Raw genomic sequence first — 23,236 nt, forward strand, 5'->3', positions numbered from 1 at the left:
GATTCTGCCTCCTACTAGCTCACTTATCTTGTGTAAGGTACTTACCCCTCTCACCCTGAATTTCCCTATTTGTGAAACGAATATGATGATAATACCTTCCTTATAGCATTACTGGGAGGATTCAATGAGGTAATGTGTATATAGCTCTTAGCACATGCTTGGCACTTTGTTTAGAGAGCTGGTACCATCATCAGTTTTATCCATATCATGGTAGCATCACTAGTACTATTACATGGTTATGCATAATCTTTAAAATAATTTCAAGTAGCTTCCTCAAGATTTATAATACGGAATAATAATGCTGAGGATAACCTAAAGGGAAACCATCCCACACAGGCTAGAGCCAGAAACCGTGTCTTCGAAGCTGGACACATAATGGTGACGTGACGTAGAGATAGAATAAACTCAGATGCTACAACAAAGCTATGAAATCATGAAGCAGCTGATTTACATCACCTAGAAATGGTGAAGGTAATTCAGAGCAAAAGTATGTAGATTGGGGAGTTCCCATCATGGCACAGTGGTTAATGAATCCGACTAGGAACCATGAGGTTGCGGGTTTGATCGCTGGCCTTGCTCAGTGGGTTAAGGATCCAGCGTTGCCGTGAGCTGTGGTGTAGGTTGCAGACATGGCTCGGATCCCGCAATGCTGTGGCTCTGGTGTAGGCTGGTGTCTACAGCTCCGGTTAGACCCCTAGCCCTGGGAACCTCCATATGCCTCAGGAAGCTGCCCTAGAAAAGACAAAAAGACCAAAAAAAAAAAAAAAAGTATGTAGATTGGACCTAAAGAATGACAGGATCTTAGGGTTGAAGGAGACTTGCAGTCCCACCATTGACAGTTATAAGCACTGCTTGTATATTTCCATTTACAATGATCTTGCTATTTTTTTGGGGGGGGCAACCGGTTTCATTACTGCACAACTTTAGTTGTTAAAAACTTTTATATTGAGCCAAAATTTTATGTATTATCATTTTTACCCATTTCTTCCTTCTGGAGCAACATAGACCGATTCAGTTCAGGAAAGAGGTGGGTGTTTACTATTCTTGGTAGTGACTGACTTTGAAATGATAAAATTATACAGTTTTGAGGAACTGAAGATCATCTAAGCTGACCTTGTAATTTTGCTGCTGAGTTCTGGAGAAATTAATTTGCTAGCATAGGGGGATTCACCTGGCCAGTAACAAAGCTGGTAGGTCTGCAGCAGCTAAATCCAAGGCTCTTCCCACAGCAGCTTCCCAAATAGGTCATGACAGCCCTCATGTCTCCCACTGTTTTCTCCATGACTGTTGGTTGTTCCTATTCTGATATGGTTTCTGGGCTCCTTGTTGGGTTTGTTTGTTTTGACTTTTTTATTATAGTTGATTTACAACTATATTGATAGAATAAAGCCCTGCTGTACAGCAAAGTGACCCAGTTCTACATACACACACACACACACATTAGTTTTCTCATATTATCTTTTATCATGTTCTATCACAAGTGATTGGATGTAGTTTCCTATACTGTCCAGCTGGGCCTTGTTTCTTATCTATTCTAAATGTAATAGTTTGCATCTACTAAGCCCAAACTCCCAGTTCATCACACTCCCTCCTCCCTCCCCCTTGGCAGCCACAAGTCTGTTCTCTATGTCTGTTGAATTTATTTCTGTTCTATAGATAGGTTCATCTGTGCCATATTTTAGACTCCACATAGAAGTGATACCTATGGTATTTGTCTTTCTCTTTCTGACTGACCTCACTTGAGTATGAGAATCTCTAGTTCTAGAGTTCCCATCGTGGCGTAGTGGAAATGAATTCGAACTATGAGGTTGCGGGTTTGATCCCTGACCTCGCTCAGTGGGTTAAGGATCTGGCGTTGCCATGAGCTGTGGTGTAGGTTGCAGACGTGGCTTGGATCTGGCCTTGCTGTGGCTGTGGTGTAGGCCAGCAGCTGTAGCTCTGGTTGGACCCCTAGCCTGGGAACCTCCACATGCCATGGGTGTGGCCCCAAAAAAGACAGAAAAAAAAAAAAAAAAGAATCTCTAGTTCTACTCATGTTGCTGGAAATGGCAACCTAGTTGGTTTTAGTACTTTGAAGTTCTCCCTATTTTGTCAGTGTTTTAAAAGTATGGCATTTCAGAATTCCCTGGTTGCCTAGTGGGTTAAGGATCCGGCATGGTCACTGCTATGGCCCATGGGTCACTGCTGTGGTGTGAGTTCAGTTTCTGGCCCAAGAACTTCTGCATGCTGCAGGTGAGGCCAAAAAGGAAAAACAGTAACAACAACAACAAGTATGACATTCGGAATGGAACCCAGTGCTTCAGGCAGGGTCCTGCCAGCAGCACACAGGTGATTATTTTGGTAGAAATTTGGGGACCAATCCTATTTAAAAGGCAAATGAAATATTAATATGTAGTGGCCCTCACACTACCTTCCACCTTTCTCCACATGTTCCTTGGGAGTCAGTTACCACCGTGTTCTTTTTGTTTGTTCTTGGTAAAACTCCCTAAAGAAAGAATCACCTTAATTAGTGTCTTTCATTTTCCTGTTTGCACCCCTTGTTTTTTGTCTTGTTAGTCCCATGTAAGAAAATCTTTCTGAAAGACTGTTTTTAATAAACTAGATTTATTTTTAATTTATTTTTTATATTGTATTTTTACCTATTTTATTTATTTTCATTTATTTGTGCTAGATAGTTTCATGTACTTATTCTATTCTGATTTCCTAACAGAGACAGCATCCACGTCCTGTAAATACACCAGATTTAGGCAGGAAGCAAAGCCCTTAGACCCATGAGAAGTTGTTCTACCATCTTTTAGAGCATTTAATGACAGCCCACTTTGATCTATGTGCCAGTGCAGCTAAAATTGGTGTTTTTAAGGCAGAAATGCTTCTCTTTGCCTTCCTAACTGTTGTTGCAAAGCCAGGGGATTTGAGTCATTATTAGAAAGCACATGGAGAGGGGTGGGCTGTGGTCACTGTTAGCCTCAGAGTATTTTTTTCTTTTGAAGATGTTCGCAATTTTTCTGTCCATTTCAAGATTCTATAATGGGCAGCAGTACTGTATGTGATGCATTGGCAGAGCGAAACTCGACCTAGGAATAATTTAGAGACACACCAGACAGTGTCATGTCATTGTCCCATCAATCACTATTAACAAGACAAATCCAGAGTATTCCATTTCCAAATAGACCGCTTGAGCATTCCCTCCCTTTGCTTAGGTTACCAAATCAGTAGGGAGTAGGAGTAAAGGTAAAATATATATGTACTTTGAAACACACTTTCCAGGTTCTTTAATTTGATAGGATTGTGTAGGTTTTTGTTGCTTGGTGATTGGATCTATAATTTCGTTCACTTTCTTCAGATGAATGAGCCATTGAAAAGTCTCATTTTAATTTTTTTTAATTGATTAAAAAAAAAAAAAAGGAGTTCTCATTGTGGCATAGTGGAAGCAAATCCAACTAGGAACCATGAGGTTTCGGGTTTGATCCCTGGCCTTGCTCAGTGGGTTAAGGATCCGGCGTTGCCATGAGCTGTGGTGTAGGTCGCAGACTTGGCTCAGATCTGGCGTTGTTGTGGCTGTGGTGTAGGCCGGCAGCTGTAACTCTGATTAGACCCCTAGCCTGGGAACCTCCATATGCCATGGGTGCAGCCGTAAAAAAAAAAAAAAAAAAAAAAAAAAAAATTTATTGAAGTATAATATTACATTGTATATATTTACATAGTGTTAATTTTGGCTGTACAGAATATATACATGCACATATTCTCTTTTGCATTCTTTTCCATTATGGTTTATTACAGGATATTGATTATAGTTCCCTTTGCTCTACAGCAGAAGCTTGTTGTCTATCCATTCTGCACGTAATCGTTTGCCTCTGCTAACCTCAGACTCCCAGTCCTTCCCTTCACCTACCCCCACCCCACCCTCTTGTCTTGGCAGACTTGACAAGTTTGTTCTCTATGTCTGTGAGTCTGTTTCTATTTCATAGATATGTTCATTAGCATCTTATTTTAGATTCCACATATAAGTGATGTCTTTCTCTTTCGGGGGAGGTCTCATTTTAATGCTCTTTTCATGTGGCCTTATTAGCTAGCATTGCAGGGAAGTGAAGAGCACAAAGTAGTCCATAAATCTTATTTTTTTGTGTAGCACCTCTCCCTCGGTTGTCATTTTGTTTTTCTCAACTTTCATGCTGAATTATAGTCATTGTGCCCATGTAGAACAAGCATTTGTTTGGCTCTTCTAATTAATGGTTGGTTGGCCCCTGTTCTTTATCGTACTTTCTGCTCTTCAAATCATTGGCAGCATTTATCACAGTGGATCAGTTCCTTCTTGAAACAGGTCCTCCCTTGGCCCCCAGGACATTAGTCCTACTCTGTTTTTCTCCCACCTGCTCTGTTTGCTGGCCTCGCCTTCTCTGTCTTCTTTGCTGTTTCCTCTGATCTTCTCAGCTTTTTAAAAAAATTTTTTTATTTTTGTCTTTTTTTTTTTTTTTTTTTTTTTTTTTATTCAGGGCTGCACCCGTGGCATATGGAGGCTCCCAGGCTAGGGATCTAATCAGAGCTATAGCTGTCAGCCTACACCACAGCCACAGCAATGCCAGATCCGAGCCGTGTCTGAGTACAGCTCACGGCAGTACAGGATCCTTAACCCACTGAGCGCAGCCAGGGATCGAACCCGAAACCTCATGGTTCCTAGACGGATTTGTTTCCGCTGTGCCATGACAGGAACTCCTTCCCAGCTTTTAAATATTGAAATGTGCTAGGCTCAGACCTTAGACTTGCTCCCTTCTCTGTCAGCAGTCACTTGCTTGCTAATTTCATCCACGCTCCTGACTTTAATACCAGGCTGGTTGAAACTTGGATCTGCCCCTCATACTCTCACGTACTTACTGCTCTATGTGACGTCTCCAGTTGCCTATCTAACCTCAAACTCTGCAGTCACTTCTGTGTCCCACTAAAAATCAAATCCTTCTCAAATCCTCTTCCTTCGGTTGTCCCTTATCAAGTCTTTTGTCTCAGCAAAGGAGACAATTCCGTTATTCAATCTGGGCATTCAGGCAAAAAAAATCCTGGTGTCATCTGTAAAGTTCATTTTCTTGCCCTCTACATTTAATCCTTTAACCAATGCTGCATGTGCTAACCTGTGTTCAAACTCTGACTACCTCTGAGTACTTGGATCACTACCACCCTGTACCAAGGTACCATTAATTCTCATCTGAATGATTGCAGTCCCCTCATAACCTGTTTCCCTGTGTCCACTCTTACCCCTTCCCTTCATCTGTTCTCTATACAGCAGCCGTAATGGGAAGAATGTTGAGAAAAAGAACTCCTCTGCTCAGATTCCTCCCAGAGTAAAACCAGTACATGATTTGGGCTCTCCCCTGTCCAACAGCCACCCCATCCTCCACCCTTACTTCCCAGGGTCCTCTTGTTCTCCCCTCAACCTAGCTTTCTGTTGCACCTGGTGGTTTCCTTGCTGCTCCTTGAATTTGCCAAACATAAGCCCTTCTTAGCACCATCGCACCTCCCTGGGATGCACGTGTCCCCCAGGGACCCTCTATCCTCATGACTTCCCTCAGGTGTCTTCTGCTTAAAGCCTTGAGAGAGGCTTTGGCTTATTACCCAGTGTGAAGGAGCAACCTCTTCTCTTGGTTGCCCCTTCACTTTCTTTAGAGAACTTATCCCTACCTGAGGTTTTTATATAAAAGAAGGGCAGATATTTGGTTTGTTTGGTTCATTGCTGCATGCCTGACCCAGAACAGTGTCTCATTATAATAGATACTCAGTATTTGTGGAATAAATAAATAAACGTCAGCTGAAGTTAAAGATATTTAAGGCGTTTTTGAAAACAGTTTATGTTTAATTCTATGTTAGCATAGAATTAAATGTGCATATCATTGGAATGAAATAAATAGCTAGAAAAAGATTTTTCTTTATGTAAGATGTAATTTAAAAATGTTCACTATTAGTAGGGAAGGGATGGGTTATTTCTGGTGATTAGTAAACTTTTCCTGTAAAGGTCATGATAGTTAATATTTCAGCTTTTCAGGCCATTATCACAACTGTTATAGCAATTACTAAAGGGAAACCAACCATACACAAGATGTAAATGAATGGATATGGCTAGATTTGATCTGTAGTAGTTTGCCTACCCCTGGATTATTAAATTAATAATAATAAACCTTGTTAGGGTAGTGATTATTATTGTTCACTGATGGAGCCCAGGTACACAGAACATTCTTGGCATAGAATCAGCATTCAGTAACATGATGAAAGATAGTATGAGAAAAAGAATGTGTATATATGTATGACTGGGTCACTGTGCTGTAGAGCAGAAATTGATGTAACACTGTAAATCAACTATACTCTAATAAAAAATTCAAAAAAGATTTCTAAGAGAAAAATTGTTGACTTGAACTAAATCAAAATGACATTTGAAGATCCTGGAGATTTGGGGTGAAACAAACTTGGTTCCTGTCTTCACATCATATAATAGCATAAATTGCAATAGATTTCAGAGATAAATGTGAAATGATAAAAATGGCTGGAAATGTAGTGAACATTTATCTGTCTTTGGATAGGAAGGTTTTTTTAAGCATAAAAGCAATAGATGAAATTAACTGAGGGAAAAAACATTTCACTATTTGGAAATTTAAAACTTAAGTATATAAAAATGTAAAAATTAAAAAAAAATCAGATAGAAAAGTAACCTTTGAAAAAGATTTACTTTTCAAAGTGAAAGTTATTTTTTACTTTGAAAAATCAAAATGGAAAAGTAACCTGTAAATTAAAAAAAAAGCTAATAACCTTTACACAAAAACATAGATATATTGATAAGAAAAACACTAACAATGTAATAAGTAAAGGAGAAAAAATAATGTACAAAGTAATGCCATTTGCAGCAACATGGATGGAACTAGAGACTCTCATACTGAGTGAATAAGTCAGAGAAAGACAAATACCATATGATAGCACTTATATCTGGAATCTAATATATGGCACAAATGAACCTTTCCACAGAAAAGAAAATCATGGACTTGGAGAATAGACTTATGGTTGCCAAAGGGGAGGGGGAGTGAGTGGGATGAATTGGGAGCTTGGGGTTAATAAATGCAAACTGTTGCTTTTGGAATGGGTTAGCAATGAGATCCTGCTATGTAGCACACTGAGAACTATTCTAGTCTCTTATGATGGAGCATGATAATGTGAGAAAAAATAATGTATACATGTATGTGTAACTTGGTCACCATGTTGTACAGTAGAAAAAAAATTGTATTGGGGAAATAACAATCAAAAAAATAAAATAAAAAAATAAACACACACACACACAAAGAAAAATAATGTATTGGGGAAATAAATAATAATAAAAAATAAAAAGGGAAAAAATTAAAAATATATGAAAGAAAAAAAAATAAATTGGGCCAAAGCCAAACATCATGATTTAAAGAGGAAATACAAGTAAAAAAATAATACTTTTATTTCCCTGAAAAAATAGTCAACTGTTAATACTTTTAAGAAAATACAAAGGTATATAAGATCTAATTTCCAACTATCAACGTTTAAAAGTAAAAAGATAATATTAAATGTTGTTTCACATACCTTGTTGATGAGAGTGAACTTATGCCATCTTTTCGAAAAGCATTTTGGCAATACGTTAAAAAACCCTTCAAACCATTTTAAGATTTTTTAAAAATGATTTTTAAGATTTGTACTCCTTCATCTTATAATCAAAAGTATGTTGCTGGTGAGAGCTTCTCCAGTAGGGTAGCAACTTGCCATATTTAAATTTTGATTTTAACTAGATAAAATAACACAAAAATAATCCATTTCAAATGCTCAATAAGCTCATGTCTAGTGGTTCCTGCCTTGGATATCACAGCTATAGAAGATTTCCATCACTGCAGAAAGTCCTGATGGACGGTGATGCTCTGACATATGACTAACCCAGTCTGTCACCTTTGGAAGAGTACCGATCATTTTTAGAACAGAAGAGAGAAGGAACATCATAAATACACAGAGAAGAATATCTAAAATAATTATGTCTGGAAATTACACTGTGTATTTATTTGTTCAACCCATAATTTTAAATACCCGCTATGTTTTGAGGTACCACATGTGCAGTGGGGAGTAAGACAGACTAGGTCCTGGTGCCTAGAGACTTACAGCCTAATGGTGGAGACAGATTTTTACTTCTTCTTTCCCCAGAAACCTCCATGAAACAACCATTCATTTCCTTCAGTTCTTTGTTAAAATATTGCCTTTAACAAAGAAATTCTCCAAGCAGCTTAAATAAAATAGCAATCCTGCCTCATACCTACCTGCAGCATTGCCTGTACTACTTGCTCTTTATTTTTCTCTAGAGTCTATTATTTGCTCTGTTTTTACCACCTAGATGTTTGTTAATTTGTCTATGAGTGTCTTCTTGATTAGAATTAGGTTTGTGAAGATGTGGTATATATACACAATGGAATACTACTCAGCCATAAAAAAGAATGACATAATGCCATTTGCAGCAACATGGATGGAACTAGAGAATCTCATACTGAGTGAAATGAGCCAGAAAGACAAAGACAAATACCATATGATATCACTTATAACTGGAATCTAATATACAGCACAAATGAACATCTCCTCAGAAAAGAAAATCATGGACTTGGAGAAGAGACTTGTGGTTGCCTGATGGGAGGGGGAGGGAGTGGGAGGGATCGGGAGCTTGGGCTTATCAGACACAACCTAGAATAGATTTATAAGGAGATCCTGCTGAATAGCATTGAGAACTATGTCTAGATACTCATGTCGCAACAGAAGAAAGGGTGGGGGAAAAAACTGTAACTGCAATGTATACATCTAAGGATGACCTGACCCCCTTGCTGTACAGTGGGAAAATAATAAAAAAAAAAAAAAAAAAAAAAGAATTAGGTTTGTAATAGAGTAGGCACTTTGGTTCACTGTTCTAAATTGTAGTCTAATGTTTAATTTAATAATGTATGTCCCTAAGTGATAGTCCATGAAATTTGATGGATATGTGGTAAAATTCATCTGGAAGTAGAAGAGTACAGATATATCAAAAGGTGGATTTTTTTCCCTCAGAAAGGTAAATGAAGGTGGAATTTTTTTCCAGCTGTGTAACACATTACAAATGGAGAATTATTTTCATTCTTTTAGAATTGAATTAAAATATTGAGAAAGAATGATACCTGGAGTATACCAGAGATTTGGGGAGAGATTTAAACAGTAATTGGTAGAGTTCCCACTATGGTACAGTGGGTTAATAATCCAGCTTGTCTCTGTTGAGGCACAGGTTCGATCCCTGGCCCAGCACAGAGGTTTAAGGACTTGGTGTTGCTACAGCTGTGTCTTAGATTACAGCTCTGGCTCAGGTTTGATCCCGGGCCTGGGAACTTCCATATGCCATAAGGGTGGCCAAAAAAGAAGAAAAAATCAGTAATTGGTGACACCCTGTAAGACAGACCTCAAGTAACCTAAGAATGAAGCAAGAAATTACTATTCAATAAATGTTTGAAGGATAGTTGGATGTCAGTATGGAAAGAAATTAATCAGAATGCATAAATCGGGTTACCTACAGCAACAGCTTCAGCTAGCTAAAGAGTTAAATAGGAGTCAAGATGTGGACAGAGATGGGAGAGGGACTCCACTAAAAAATTAGAACAAAAATGTGCAGAATACCCGTTTCCTTTCTGGAAGGGATTTTTTTTTTCTTTTTTCTTTTAAATAAATGGAAGTGATCTAAATAAAAAAATAGGGCCTGAATGCTAAAAATGATTTTACACAATGAAATGTAATGAAGTGAATAGTCTAAGTATCCAGAATGTGAAAGTACTTGTGAAAGGACAGCTGAAAAGTTTATTATGTAAAATACGTTAAACTTATACATAATAAACAGTCATTATACAGGTTTCATTTGAAAGTGGTTTAGAAGATTTGAATCATATCCACATGATAAAATATGGGCATGAAATGGTTACGGGAAAAATGCCCTGAAGGGGCCAGGGTGGCCCCAATGTTACACTCAGAGAGAGCCTGAAGACCCTGCAGAAGGGCTCCAGCAGAGGCTGTAGCCAGAGGTGCAGATGAGTGAGGAAAGGGAGATGAGGATGCAGGCAGAAAGGCAGAGGCAGAGTATGTACCCAACTTCTGTCTCTCCTACTCTGTGATCGGCTGGTGCCTTCCATCAGCTGAACCTCACTAGAGCCCAAAAGAAAGAGCTAGTTGGTGGCAATGAGGGAATATCCTTCGTATCCATGGATGATATCATTGTGAATTTATTATTTTAGAGGATCAACCCAGCAACTGGTATAAAGCTGCCTATATACCCTCATCTGGTGATTCCTCTTTTAGTGAAATATGCCCCCAAAATCTGAAAGTAAAAATAATAATTTTGCGTGATTCTTTATAATAGCACAGAAAAGGAAGGAGGAATCACATAAAAGACTAGCAAGAAGGAAATAACTAAGAAAATAAGCAAATGGGAGTTCCCATTGTGGCTCAGTGGATTAGGAACTGACATAGTGTCTGTGAGGATGCAGGTTTGATTCCTGGCCTTGCTCAGTGGGTTAAGGATCTAGCATTGCTGTGAGCTGTGGTGTAGGCCGCAGATGTGGCTTGGATCCCACGTTGTTGTGGCTGTGGCTTAGGCTAGCAGCTACAGCTCTGATTCAACCCGTAGCCTGGGAACTTCCATATGCCATGGGTATAGCCCTAAAAAGCAAAAGGAAAAAAAAAAAAAAAAAAGAAAAGAAAAGAAAAAAAGAATATAAGAAAATGATTGGTATTTTTGGGTTACATGCATCCCTCAACTCATTCCAAAAATGGATTAGATTAAAGCATGATGGTGTATTAGAGTGATGGAATACGTATAGCCTTTGGAAATAAGTATTTAGACAACGATGGTACATGGGAATGTTTTACAGGAAATAATGACAAGTGAATAATATCTGCAGACAGAAACTTTAAAAGTATATATATTGCACATAAAATTAATGTAATGGAATTTTGAGTTGTTTCTAATATTTATTAGAAAGAGACAGTAAAAATAAATAAAAGGTTATTCATTAGGTTCTTTTTTCCTGAAAAGTTTTTAAATACTTTAATAAGAAAAGTGGCTTCCTTGGAGTTCCTGTCGTGGCGCAGTGGTTAACGAATCTGACTAGGAACCATGAGGTTGCAGGTTCGATCCCTGGCCTTGCTCAGTGGGTTAAGGATCCGGTGTCGCCGTGAGCTGTGGTGTAGGTCGCAGATGCAGCTCGGAACCCGGGTTGCTATGGCTCTGGCGTAGGCCGGTGGCTACATCTCTGATTAGACCCCTGGCCTGGGAATCTCCATATGCCGCGGGAGCGGCCCTAGAAAAGACAAAAAAAGAAAAGTGGCTTCCGACATCTTCTGCCTGTCTATGATGTTACAGTGGAAGATGCAGGCTCTAGAGGTGAAAAAGTTATCATTCATCTGGAGCAGAAAAAAAAAACTTCAATGATTATTTGAATTTCTTGTTCAAATGAATTGAGGAGTAAGTTCCACACAATTTTGTAGATTCAGAATTGCCACCAGTAGGGTTTTGAGGAAAGCCTTCATCTAGGAGTAGGTTACTTTTATTAATCCACTGACTAAAGCAAATCTGGGAGGATTCGTTAGCAGATTTCCGGTTGCAGGTAATACAGTGTGATTCTATAATGGTTACAGAGAGCCCCGTCCAATTGTGTGAAACGTCACTGGATGAGGAAGAATCTTCCTTGGGCTGGTTATGGTAGAATTGGTCAACTATCTACTCAACTTTAATGTATTTTTATCCTACATAAAAGCTAGGGCTAGAAAGATACTACATGAGGGAATTGCCGCTGTGGCACAGTGGAAATGAATCTGACTAGTATCCATGAGGATGCGGGTTTGATACCTGACCTTGTTCAATGGGTTAAGGACCTAGCATTGCCATGAGCTGCGGTGTAGGTTGCAGATGCAGCTGGGATCTGGCATTGCTGTATCTGTGGTGTAGGCTGGCAGCTATAGCTCCAATTCAACCCCAGCCTGGGAACGTCCATGTGCCACAGGTGGTGTGGCCCTAAAAAGCAAAAAAAAAAAAAAAGAAAAAGAAAGAAAAGAAAGATACTGTAAGAAATAAATCAACTTAATATCCATCCTAGGAAAATCAATTTTATATTTGATCTAGGAGCACATTAAATTATAATCCTAGGTTAGATATTCCACAAATAGAACCTAACCCTTAGTTAACCTAAGATAAAATGAGTCCTTTCTTATTCTCTTATTCTTTCATCTAAAAAATTAATTGATTCCTTCATTTCACAAACATTTATTGAACATTTTGTATTTACCAGGCGTTATGTTAAGTTATGAGCTGGAGCAATAATTAAACGATGGCGTAACTTGAAAAAATTGATGTCCTTTAATTGCATCGTTCCTCACAATAACTATGAGATGAGACACATTAAAAAACCTTTTAGTTCTGCTAACAGCCCTGTCAAGTAGGTGTCATTTAGTAGATGAGGAAAAAGCAAACTGCCCCCAGTGGGAAGTGTCTTAGAAGCAAAACAGACCCTGTTCTCTTTCCTCTCTTTGCATTCAGCAAACGCTGTTATTTTCCAAACTATTGGAACTCATGCTCTGAGAAGGGAGTTTTTCTCTTTTGTGGCTTAGTCATGTGGAGGGTTTGTTTTACTTTATTTATTTATTTATTGGGCTGTGCCTGTGGCATGGGAAAGATCTCAGGCCAGGGATCTAACCAGCCTCACAGCAACAACCCAAGCCACAGCAGTGACAACGCTGGATCCTTAACCCACTGAGCCACCAGGGAACTCCACATGTGCAGGGTTTTAAAGCCATGTCAGATTAAATTACATTCGCTTCCTCTTTTGACTAATTACCTGATTAAAAAGAATAAAAAATTAGTAAAAATTTGGATTGTCCAAGAACATCTGGACCATCTGCCCACCATACTACCCCACCGGAACCTTGTGAATATTTAAACACTCCTACTCTGCCCTGTTCCTGAGTCTTTTCTCACACCTGCATCCTCCCTTCCTCACTTCTTCTTTGACCTCCATATTTTTTTTTCACTACCCCAATTTTTTTCATTCGTTTTTAATCATGGATTGTAGCTTTTGCAATTTCTCTACCCTGACATGCTTGGGAATTTACAGTTTGTTTAGCAGAATGACCAATTTCTGCCCCATTTAATCCCACATAGAGGTCAGAGCCTCTGTTCTTTGCTGATGTACTCTCTGGTCTAGTGTCCTCTCTTCTTGCTTAGCCAACTCCGAGGAGAAAGCATGCACCCACACTTCCATGCTTCCCAGATGATCTGTGGATGAACGAGTCAAAATTGTTGTCAAGAGTGTGATCCTCTTTTATTTTTTTCTTTTCCTCTCCAGATATTTTCAGTGTTTGCATCCTCTAGTTTGGGCCACGTGTTATCAGTGAAAGTATCACCATTAATCCTGTTCACTACTTGCTTATACTTAGCATGTCGTTTTTTTCATTGATTTCCTCACACTGAGTGGAAAAGTATTTTCCAGGAAAGCCAGGCTTGAGGGTGGAGGGAGAAGGCTGTGTGCTGGAGGAGACATAAGCAAATCAGAAAGAAGGGGTTGGCATCTGCCAAAAAATTCTGGCCCAAGGATGAAAGGACAACCAAATTGACAGGAGAAGCTACTACAGAATGATAAAAAAAAACTTTTTTTTTTTTTTTTTTTTTTTGTCTTTTTAGGGCTGCACTTGCATATGGAAGTTCCCAGGCTAGGGGTCAGAGCTACAGCTGCCGGCCTACACCACAGCCACAGCAAGGCAGGATCCGAGCCGCATCTGCGGCCTACCCCACAGCTCATGGCCACCCTGGGTCCTTAACTCACTGAGTGAGGTCAGGGATCCTCAAGAATCATTGAACCCACATCCTCATGAATCCTGGATGGGTTTGTTACTGCTGAGCCATGACGGGAACTCCCAGAATGATAAACATTTAATGGATTTTTAGGCAGAAATGTTTTTATTCAAAGCAACTTTCAAAAGCTGACGAATTATTATTAACAACCATTTCAGGACCGTTTTTAGAAGGTTCCAGTCCTGAGTTATAATGAAAAGGTGTGACAGAATACATTGAGTTGTTTTGTTTTTCTCTCCAGGTGTGCAACACAACCACAGACAGGAAACATGCGGATACCTTCTTGGAGAAGTGTGTAACGGAGTCAATAATGAACATTGTGAGCGGCTTCTTTAATTCTCCCTTTTCAGACAACAGTACCAGCCTCCAGGTAATGTAAACAAACAAGTGTGAAAGCATTGTGTCACACAGAATTTATGTACCTTATTTTAGTGGAAAAAACTTTAATCTGGCCAGGAAGTCATTTCCTATGCTGCTGAAGATCACTCTTCTTTCATATTATTTACTATGATGCTCCTTCCAGAGTTTCCCAAACTTTATTTTAAAGAGGCGCCATCTTCAAATTGAATTATTTTTGCTCTCCTTCTAAGCATAATAAGAACTTCCATATCTGTAGATTGACTGTTTGTCAAATATTGAAATAACCGATTGTCAAGTATTGAAATAACTGATATGATTCTTTTTTTTTTTTTTTTTTTTTTTTGTCTTTTCTAGGGCTGCACCTGCGACACATGAAGGTTCCCAGGCTAGGGGTCTAATCAAAGTGTAGCTGCCAGCCTGTACCACAGCCACAGCAACGCCAGATCTGAGCGCATCTGCAACCTATACCCCAGCTCGTGGCAACGCCAGATCCTTAACCCACTGAGCAAGGCCAGGGATCGAACCTGCAACCTCATGGTTCCTAGCCAGATTTGTTTCTGCTGCACCAGGACGGGAACTCCACTGATATAATATGATTCTTTTTTTTTTTTTTTTTTTTTTTTTAACCGCCACCCTCTTGATGTTTCTTATTGGTTCTCATGTTATGTCCGAAGTTTCTCTTTAGGTTTTTTGTTTTGTTTTGTTTTTTGTTTTTTGTTTTTTGTCTTTTGTCTTTTTTTTTTGTTGTTGTTGTTGTTGCTATTTCTTGGGCCGCTCCCGCGGCATATGGAGGTTCCCAGGCTAGGTGTTGAATCGGAGCTGTAGCCACTGGCCTACACCAGAGCCACAGCAACGCGGGATCCGAGCCGCGTCTGCAACCTACACCACAGCTCACGGCAACGCCGGATCGTTAACCCACTGAGCAAGGGCAGGGATCGAACCCACAACCTCATGGTTCCTAGTCGGATTCGTTAACCACTGCGCCACGACGGGAACTCCTATAATATGATTCTTATATGCATTTTGACTCAATAATCCCAGTTTAGTAAATCCTGAAAGAATTAGCAGGGATTTATATACTAAAATTTCCATTGAAATATTTAAAGTACTTAAAAATTGATGTCAGCCCTAAATGTCCACAGATAGGAGAAGAGCTAAATAAATTATGGTGTATCTGTAGATAGCTTATTATATAGCAATTAAAAATCATGTTTTAAAAGAAAAATTGATGATGAAAGAAAATGGTCATGAAGTAATATAAAGTGAAACAGGCCACAGAATTACATCATACTATCATCTAGATTTGTGTGTATAAAGAATATATGTACATATATACACAGAAAAACTCAGGAAGTAATTAAGATAATTATTTTTAAAATGTTGATACTGATTATCTCTACATGTTGGGATTATTGGTTATTTTCATTTTTATGGTTGCCAAATATTTAACAGTGATTGTGGTTGCTCCTAAAAACATTATTTCAATTATACGTTCTTTGGGGAAATCCTTTGAACTATTAGAACCATGTAAAATAGTTTTTGTAGGTCAAAATTACGATCTCCTCTACTCGTCCATCATATGACACCAAAACAGACAATCAGTGAAACAAACAAACAAATCCAAAACACCTGCTCTGTTTAAACTTGGCAATAAACTGGGGGTTATAGAAAATATACTTAAATTTGTGTCATTGGCTTCAAGAAATGCCGTATTCTTCTGATTAAGAATATAGCTAAAATAATAGATTTTCTGTAGTGTCTGGCGTGGTGCCTGTCTTGAGATGGGTACATAATAAATATTTGTTGAATGAGGTATTCATTAAATAGCACTGAAACTCAAAAGACAAGATTGTATTTTATTTTGATGGGCTTTTAAAAACTTTTATTGAAATACAGTTGATTTATAACGTGTTAATTTCTGCTGTACAGAAAAGTGACTCAGTCACACACACACACACACACACACACACACACACACACACACATTCATTTTTTTTTAATGTTCTTTTCCATCATGTTCTATCCCAGGGGTTTGAATATACTTCCCTGTACTATATAGTAGGACTTTATTTTTTTATCTATTCTATATATACTAGCTTGTATCTGCTAATTTCAAGCACCCAGTCCTTCCCTCCCCCATGTCCCCTGGCCTGGCAGCCACAAGTCATATTCTACGTCTGATGAGTCTGTGTCTTTTTTGTAGATATGTTCATTTGTGTTGTATTTTATTTTATTTATTTTTGCTTTTCATTTTTTAGGGCTGCACCTGCCCCATATGAAAGTTCCCAGGCTAGGGGTAGAATCAGAGCTATAGCCGCCAGCTTACGCCACAGCTACAGCAACGCCGGATCCGAGACATGTCTGTGACCTACACTACAGCTCATGGCAAAAAAGCTGGATCCTTAACCCACTGGTCAAGGCCAGGAATCAAAGCTGCATCCTCCTGGATACTAGTTGGATTCATTTCCACTGCACCACAGTTGGAACTCCCTGATTTGTGTTGTAGATTCTGCATATAAGTGTTCATCATCCAGCATTTGTCTTTCTCATTCTGGCTTACTTCGCTTAGTATGAGAATCTCTTGGTCTTTGATGGGCCTTTTTGATAGGGCATAGATACTGCATCAGGAGTGTTAATGGTTTCATGACCTGTTTGCCTCCTTTCTTTTTGCTTTCAGACTCATCAGCCAGTTTTTATCCAACTGCTTCAGTCTGCCTTCAGAATCTATAATTGCACCTGGCCAAATCCTGCCCAGAAAGCCTCAGTGGAGTCCTGTATCAGAACTTTGGCTGAAGTGGGTAAGTCAGAGTGTTGGATTTTACTTATTTTTAGATTTTGTAGAATAAATAAGGCTTTTGGTTAATAGGCAATAAAAGCAGCCTTCCAGTTTTCAACTTAAAAAGAAAGTAGGTGTGGTATCTATAAAGCTGGAGAGCAGTGATCAACAGATAGTTCCAAATACTGTATCCTTTTTGGCAGGGGAATATAATTGTTACATTTCTCCTTTTAAAATCTTTTAAAATCTATTTATTTTAAAATTATTTTATTTCTAAACTTTAATATTGCATACGGTGCTTTAATATAGCTTGGTATTTACACAAATGAGTTTCACTTAATTGTTGTCTTAGATTTCATTATGGAATTGTCTGTTAAATAGCCTGACTTATTAATATCTTCATATGGCAGTAGGAATTTTTGAGGGGCTTTTAATTTTCCAATTTTGTTTGAAATCCATTAGTATTTATCGAGGCTCTGTTATACACAGAAGGCTTCAGAAATTAAAATGGAATGGAGCGCAAGAGGATAATAGCTATGGGAAGGTTGGTAGATTCTAGAAAGAATTTTTTATAGAGCCCTCTTTTTAAAAAAAGTATTTATAAAGTTAATTAGGGCTGTCATAGATGGCAGAAAGGAGGAGAGGAAAGAAGTAGACTGGGCTGGACTTCAAAAAACAAATGAGCTGGATCATTCTGTCAACTAATGATGGTTCTGCAGGAAGGGCAGCTTATGTGTTTCATTACCATGGTCATCATCACTGCTGACATTTATAAGCACTACTGTTTGTAACACTAAGCAATTTGCATGTATTATCTCCTTTAATCCTTAGATAGGTTCCTTGATTATTTACATGTTATAGGTGAGGAATCAGAATTATTTAGATTAGGTAACTTGAGCAGGGTTATAGTATGTGCTCAGTAAATATTTGATAAATAAGTAAATGGTTTAACTAATTAATGACTATTTAAAATATTTTTAGTCTTTTCTCTCATCTGCAATTTGGCCTGAGTAATTCAGTATTAACAAAACTTAATGATGATCCAATTTTAATTTAAATAAATCAAAAAGCAGTTCAAACCCAAGAAGATCCATTGAAGATTATGAGAACTAAGAGATTAAAAGAGTTCATCTAGGTGATAAATTATAATGGATATTGGGATTTTTCTGGTGGCTCAGTGGGTTAAGGATCTGGCATCATCACTGCTATGGCTTCAGTCACGGCTGTGGCACAGGTTTGACCTCTGGCCCAGAGCTTCTGCATGCTGTGGGCAAGGCCAAAAAAATAAAAGACATTAGATTTCATAGATTTTCTGTATATGCAAACGGGAGAATAAATGTGAAAAAGATATGTCACAACAACAAAATATTAATTATTGAAGAACAAATGTAACAAGAAATATGAGAAAATAAAATTAGATTGCTATTTCAAAGGATGTGAAATATTTTAATAAATAGAATTATATATTTCTGGATTGAATAATTCAACTTATAAGAATGCTGGTTCTCCTTGAATTTATTGTTTTAAAGCTCTACATCTGGGACCCCCATCTTTGCACACATCCTTTCCCTCCTCACAGTCCACTGGGCTTAGGCACCCCATGTGGTGGACACTTGATAAATGAGTAAAGAACACGTCCTCTGGTGGCTTGGCCTTTGACACTCTTCTGCGGAGGCATCATCCCCACATCCCACTGGTTCCCACAGTCCACATCAAGCTTCTGCTCTGAGGAACATTCTCTCTAACTGGTGGCCTCTAACCCTACTGAGTCACTTGTTCGTTTGAATATCCTTATCACCTTTGACGTAGTGCCATGCTCTCTCCTGGCATGGATGCCCTCCACAGCCTGCTCAAGTCTATTGTCCTCTCCAGCAGCCTCCTGTGCAGGCACCTTCCACCCTTTCTGGGCTCAAAGACTCTGGACCATCTCTGCTCCTTCCGCATTCCTTGCCCAGTGCTGCCACTTGACTTTGTTCTGCCCCTCCTCCTGGTTTTAGGATGGAGTTGTTTGGGAAGGGAAGGGAAGAGCGCAAGGAAGAAGCCACCGTATGTATTGTCAGAAATAAAGACACAAAAGAGAAGCTCAAAGCAAAATTTCCAGCAGGATATAAAATGTTAACATGGGTGAATCTGGTTCTTTCTTTCTTTTTTTTTTTTTTACTTTTTTGGGCTGCACCTGTGGCACATGGAAGTTCCCAGACTAGGAGTTGAATTGGAGCTGCAGTTGCCAGCCACAGCCACAGTCACAGCAACCCAAGATCCCAGCCGCATCTGTGGTCTATACCACAGCTCATGGCAATGCTGGATCCCTAACCTGCTGAGCAGGGCCAGGGATAGAACCCAGATACTCATGGGTACTAGTCAGGTTCATTACCGCTGAGCCATGATGGGAACTCCAAATCTGGCTTTTGTTCGTGCTTTAATGTAACTTCTGAGTTTTTCATAATATACTTTTCAAATTATAATAAAACAGTACTAAAAGCATTTTCATTTGGACTGAAACAGCTGGGAAATAGACAAAAGATAAAACCTGAAGGAAAAACAATGTTATTTGTGTTACATAGGAATACATTGTATTTGCTGCCAAGTCTGTATTTTACCTTCTAAAGCGGTCTCCCCTCTTCCTCATCTTCTTCCTGCTTCCTCTCTCCCCCCACCTTCTCTTCCTCTTCTCCCATTTCCCCCACTCTTTCTTTTTGCCTCCTTCTCTTCTTCTCTCAGTATTGAGCAAATGCAATGAGGGAACACACCAGTTGGCCTTACCTGGGGCACAGAGAGAATGATGTTCATGCTACTTCAAAATTGAGAGGTAAAGAGCTTTGAGCCACAGGTGAAATTCCATGCTGTGCTTTCCATCTCAGTTGCTACTTTAGTAGTGTCCCCTGTGTAGTCAGACCAGTTCTTTGCCGAGTAGCCAATGGCAGAGCTTTGGGGGTTTAAAACAGTCATTGAGGAATTCCCATTGTGGCTCAGCAGGTTAAGAACCCGACTCGTATCCATGAGGTCATGGGTTTGATCCTTGGCCTTGCTCAGTGGGTTAAGGATCTGGTGTTGCCACAAGCTGTGGCATAGGTCACAGACACAGCTTGGATCTGGCGTTGCTGTGGCTGAGGCTGTGGCCGGCGACTGCAGCTGTGATTCTACCCCTAGCCTAGGAACTTCCGTATGCCACAGGAATGGCCCTTAAAAAAAAAAAAAAAAAAGACACTAAAACTGTTATCAGTCTAGAGATATCTTTTGTTTCCAAGTTAAAAGATCTCATTTTCTATCATTTCCCCTTTCTCCTCTCTATGATCTAACAAGAAATTTTTAATTTCCTTTGGTATGCTGGAAAGACATGGGTGATAGGAAGTCTAAAAGAAATATTATATCTAAGTCTGTCATCAAGGTAGATTTGGAGGGGTGATGTTTCTGCATAAAATCTGTTCTACCTTTGTGAGAAAGCACCTTTTCTTCCATTTCCTTGTTTGTCTTTTCCACCTGAATAGTAAGGAAGCTCTGGAGAGTCTGTCCCCACATTTGTACTTTTGCATTTGTCCTTCCTCCTGCTTCCCCTCTGTAATGGCTTTGTTTGATCCCTCTCTACTTCCTTTTTGGACTGCAAGTCCGTTCTCTATGTCTTATTTGTTAAAAAATTCTTATTTGTTATCATGACTTAGAAAGCCTTTCATCATCTGAGCTTCATCTACTGCTTCTTTCCTCCCATCCTTCCCGACCCCCAGCTCTGCTCCACCGACACTGGTCTTCATCTGTTTCTCACCTACAAGCCTTTTTTCTCATCTTAGAGCCATTGCATGTGCTGTTCTATTTGGGATCCTCATTTCCCAGGTGGTCACATGTTTATAAGTTAAGTGCTCAGTGAAGTGTTCCAGAACATCCCACATAGAGTGTTCCAACTTCTTCCCACCCCGTATCCCATCTTATGCTTTTATTTTTCCCTCTTAGCATTTATCACTATTTGAAAGCACTGTGTTTGTTTGCTTGCTTCTTTGTTGTCTGCTCTCCCATTAGAGAGAAAGCAGGTGCTTTGCTTTATTCGCTGATCACTGTTGCCTGAAAGTGTCTAGTTCAGAGGAGGCAGGTTTATGAATGCTGCTGACTGACAGTAATCCATGAGCTATGGACTCTTCAGAAAGAAAAATTTAGGCATTGAAAAGTTAAATGACTTGCCAATTACTAGGTAGTTGAGTGGGATTTGGAATCCAAGTTTCTCTGAGTATGAAGTTTATGCTGTTCCACGTTGCCCCAGAAGTCCTGTCATCAGAAGCCCTGACCCATAAACTAGAACTATGGCAGTTTGGCTCACTGGGTATAGATCTATCTGAAGTGTGATAACTCATGTGCGAAGCCATTTTTGTGCTTCAGCAACTCTTTAAGAATACAAAGAGGGACTATTGCAGTTCACATATGTAAGAATTTACAATATTAAAGAATATACGCATTTAAGAAAGTTATCGCAAAGTCAAGAGACTAAGATTTTATAAAGCAAATTTTCAGTGCATTTACAAATTGATAAACACGTTCCTATAAATGCAAATATAAATTCTATTACCTCTCATAGTTACATTTATGTAACATTTTGCAATTTATAAAGTGCTCTCAAGTACATTGACTCAACTCATCTATCATCAAAACTGTTTCATTCTCCTCCAGATTTGTACATTGGATATAAAAGGCAGTAAAAACAGTAATAGCATTTACTAAATCAGCACTTACTTTGCTGAGAGCAGAGATTGTTTATTAGTGTTAGACTGTGTGGTAAACTCTATGACGTGGACATATCCTTAGCCCAGTTTACAGATGGGGACACAAGGTTGGCAAGGTTAGGCCACTTGCTAGGTTACACAAGCAGGTGCACACAGAGCCAGGATCTGAACCCCTTCTAAACCTGTCATGCTAGCAGGCATTTGTGATGTTCTACTATCACAAATCAGTTTAAATAAACATTGTTTTATACTTTTAAGGTACAAAATATTGATCAAGATGTTAATGTCCTTGGTCAGTTACTGTTCCTCAGTTTATGCATTTACATAAAATACAATAGCAGATGTTTCTCAAAAGCACTTTGAGAAAAAGCATCCAAGGATTACTTCCATGTAATTTCACTTAAAAAGGAATTTTGTTCCATGTGTTTCCTAATCTTCAAATGATTTGAGGGGATTAATGTTGGGTACTTTGTTGGAAACAATCATTTTTCCAAATGTAGATTTTGTAAAATATCTTTTACAAGTGGTTTGAATAATGAACATCAATTGCCAAGCCAATCGTTCCCCCCAAATTTGAACATGTCTAAAATATTAACTCTTTGAGGAGAGAAATTCAGTCTCTATTAAAACAAATGTATCTATTCTCATCTATCTAGATGTTACAGTTGATCATATAAAGAGTATGACATAATACATCTCTGTAATTATGTTTTTTTTTAAACTGTCTTATTTCTTAAAATAAATCCAAATGAGTTATAAGACAGGACAAAATCTTATAAAGTTTTTCACATATGTATTAATTCAACTGATATATAATGAGCCCTCATTATCTGAAAGATATTATTCTAGTGGTTAGGGAAGTGCAGTCTGTCAAACCATATTTCCTGCCCCAAGGAATTTCTAGTACGTTGAGGTTAGATATGACCTGTACAGAAATCACAAAGTGGACCGAAAGTAAGTACATTATCTGTTGCAAGGTTCTAGAACCTGACACTGTGCCTAGAGCATGGTAGATACTCAATGAATATTTATTGTATGAATAAAAATACCTGGGGGAATACAGAGAAATGAATGAATATCCTACTCTTGTCATTGGCTGTGTAATATCCTGTTGTGTGTCTCTATTCTAATTTATTTAACCCTATTGTTGGTTATTTCTGTTGTTTCCAATCATTCTGCCCATGAGGAAGAATAAGGTAAATACCTTGAAGCAGAATTTCTGGGTCTTTTCTTTTCTTTTTTGCTCCTTAGGGATGCACCTGAGGCATATGGAGGTTCCCAGGCTAGGGGTCAAATTGGAGTTGTAGCTGCCGGCCTAAACCATAGCCACAGCAATGCAGGATCTGAGCCACATCTGTGACCTACACCACGGCTCACGGCAATGCCAGATCTTTAATCCACTGAGCGAGGCCAGGGATCAAACCCTCAACCTCATGGTTCCTAATCCGATTAATTTCTGCTGAGCTACGTTGGGAACTCCAGTTTCTGGGAATTTTCATTTTGGCA

At 38.9% G+C, this 23,236-nt stretch overlaps 1 protein-coding gene across 2 annotated transcripts in view; it reads left to right on the plus strand.

The window, feature by feature from the left end:
- The window catches only part of ITPR2 (inositol 1,4,5-trisphosphate receptor type 2), a 529,759-nt gene that overhangs the window by 259,484 nt on the left and 247,039 nt on the right, over positions 1-23,236 (plus strand). For both annotated transcript variants that reach the window (XM_021092919.1, XM_021092920.1), the window contains 2 exons: positions 14,130-14,258; positions 16,926-17,046. In XM_021092919.1, coding sequence (XP_020948578.1) covers positions 14,130-14,258; positions 16,926-17,046 — 250 coding nt within the window. The remainder of the gene's footprint in view (positions 1-14,129; positions 14,259-16,925; positions 17,047-23,236) is intronic.

Source organism: Sus scrofa, chromosome 5, assembly GCF_000003025.6.
Source record: "Sus scrofa isolate TJ Tabasco breed Duroc chromosome 5, Sscrofa11.1, whole genome shotgun sequence".
Taxonomy (NCBI): Eukaryota; Metazoa; Chordata; class Mammalia; order Artiodactyla; family Suidae; genus Sus; species Sus scrofa.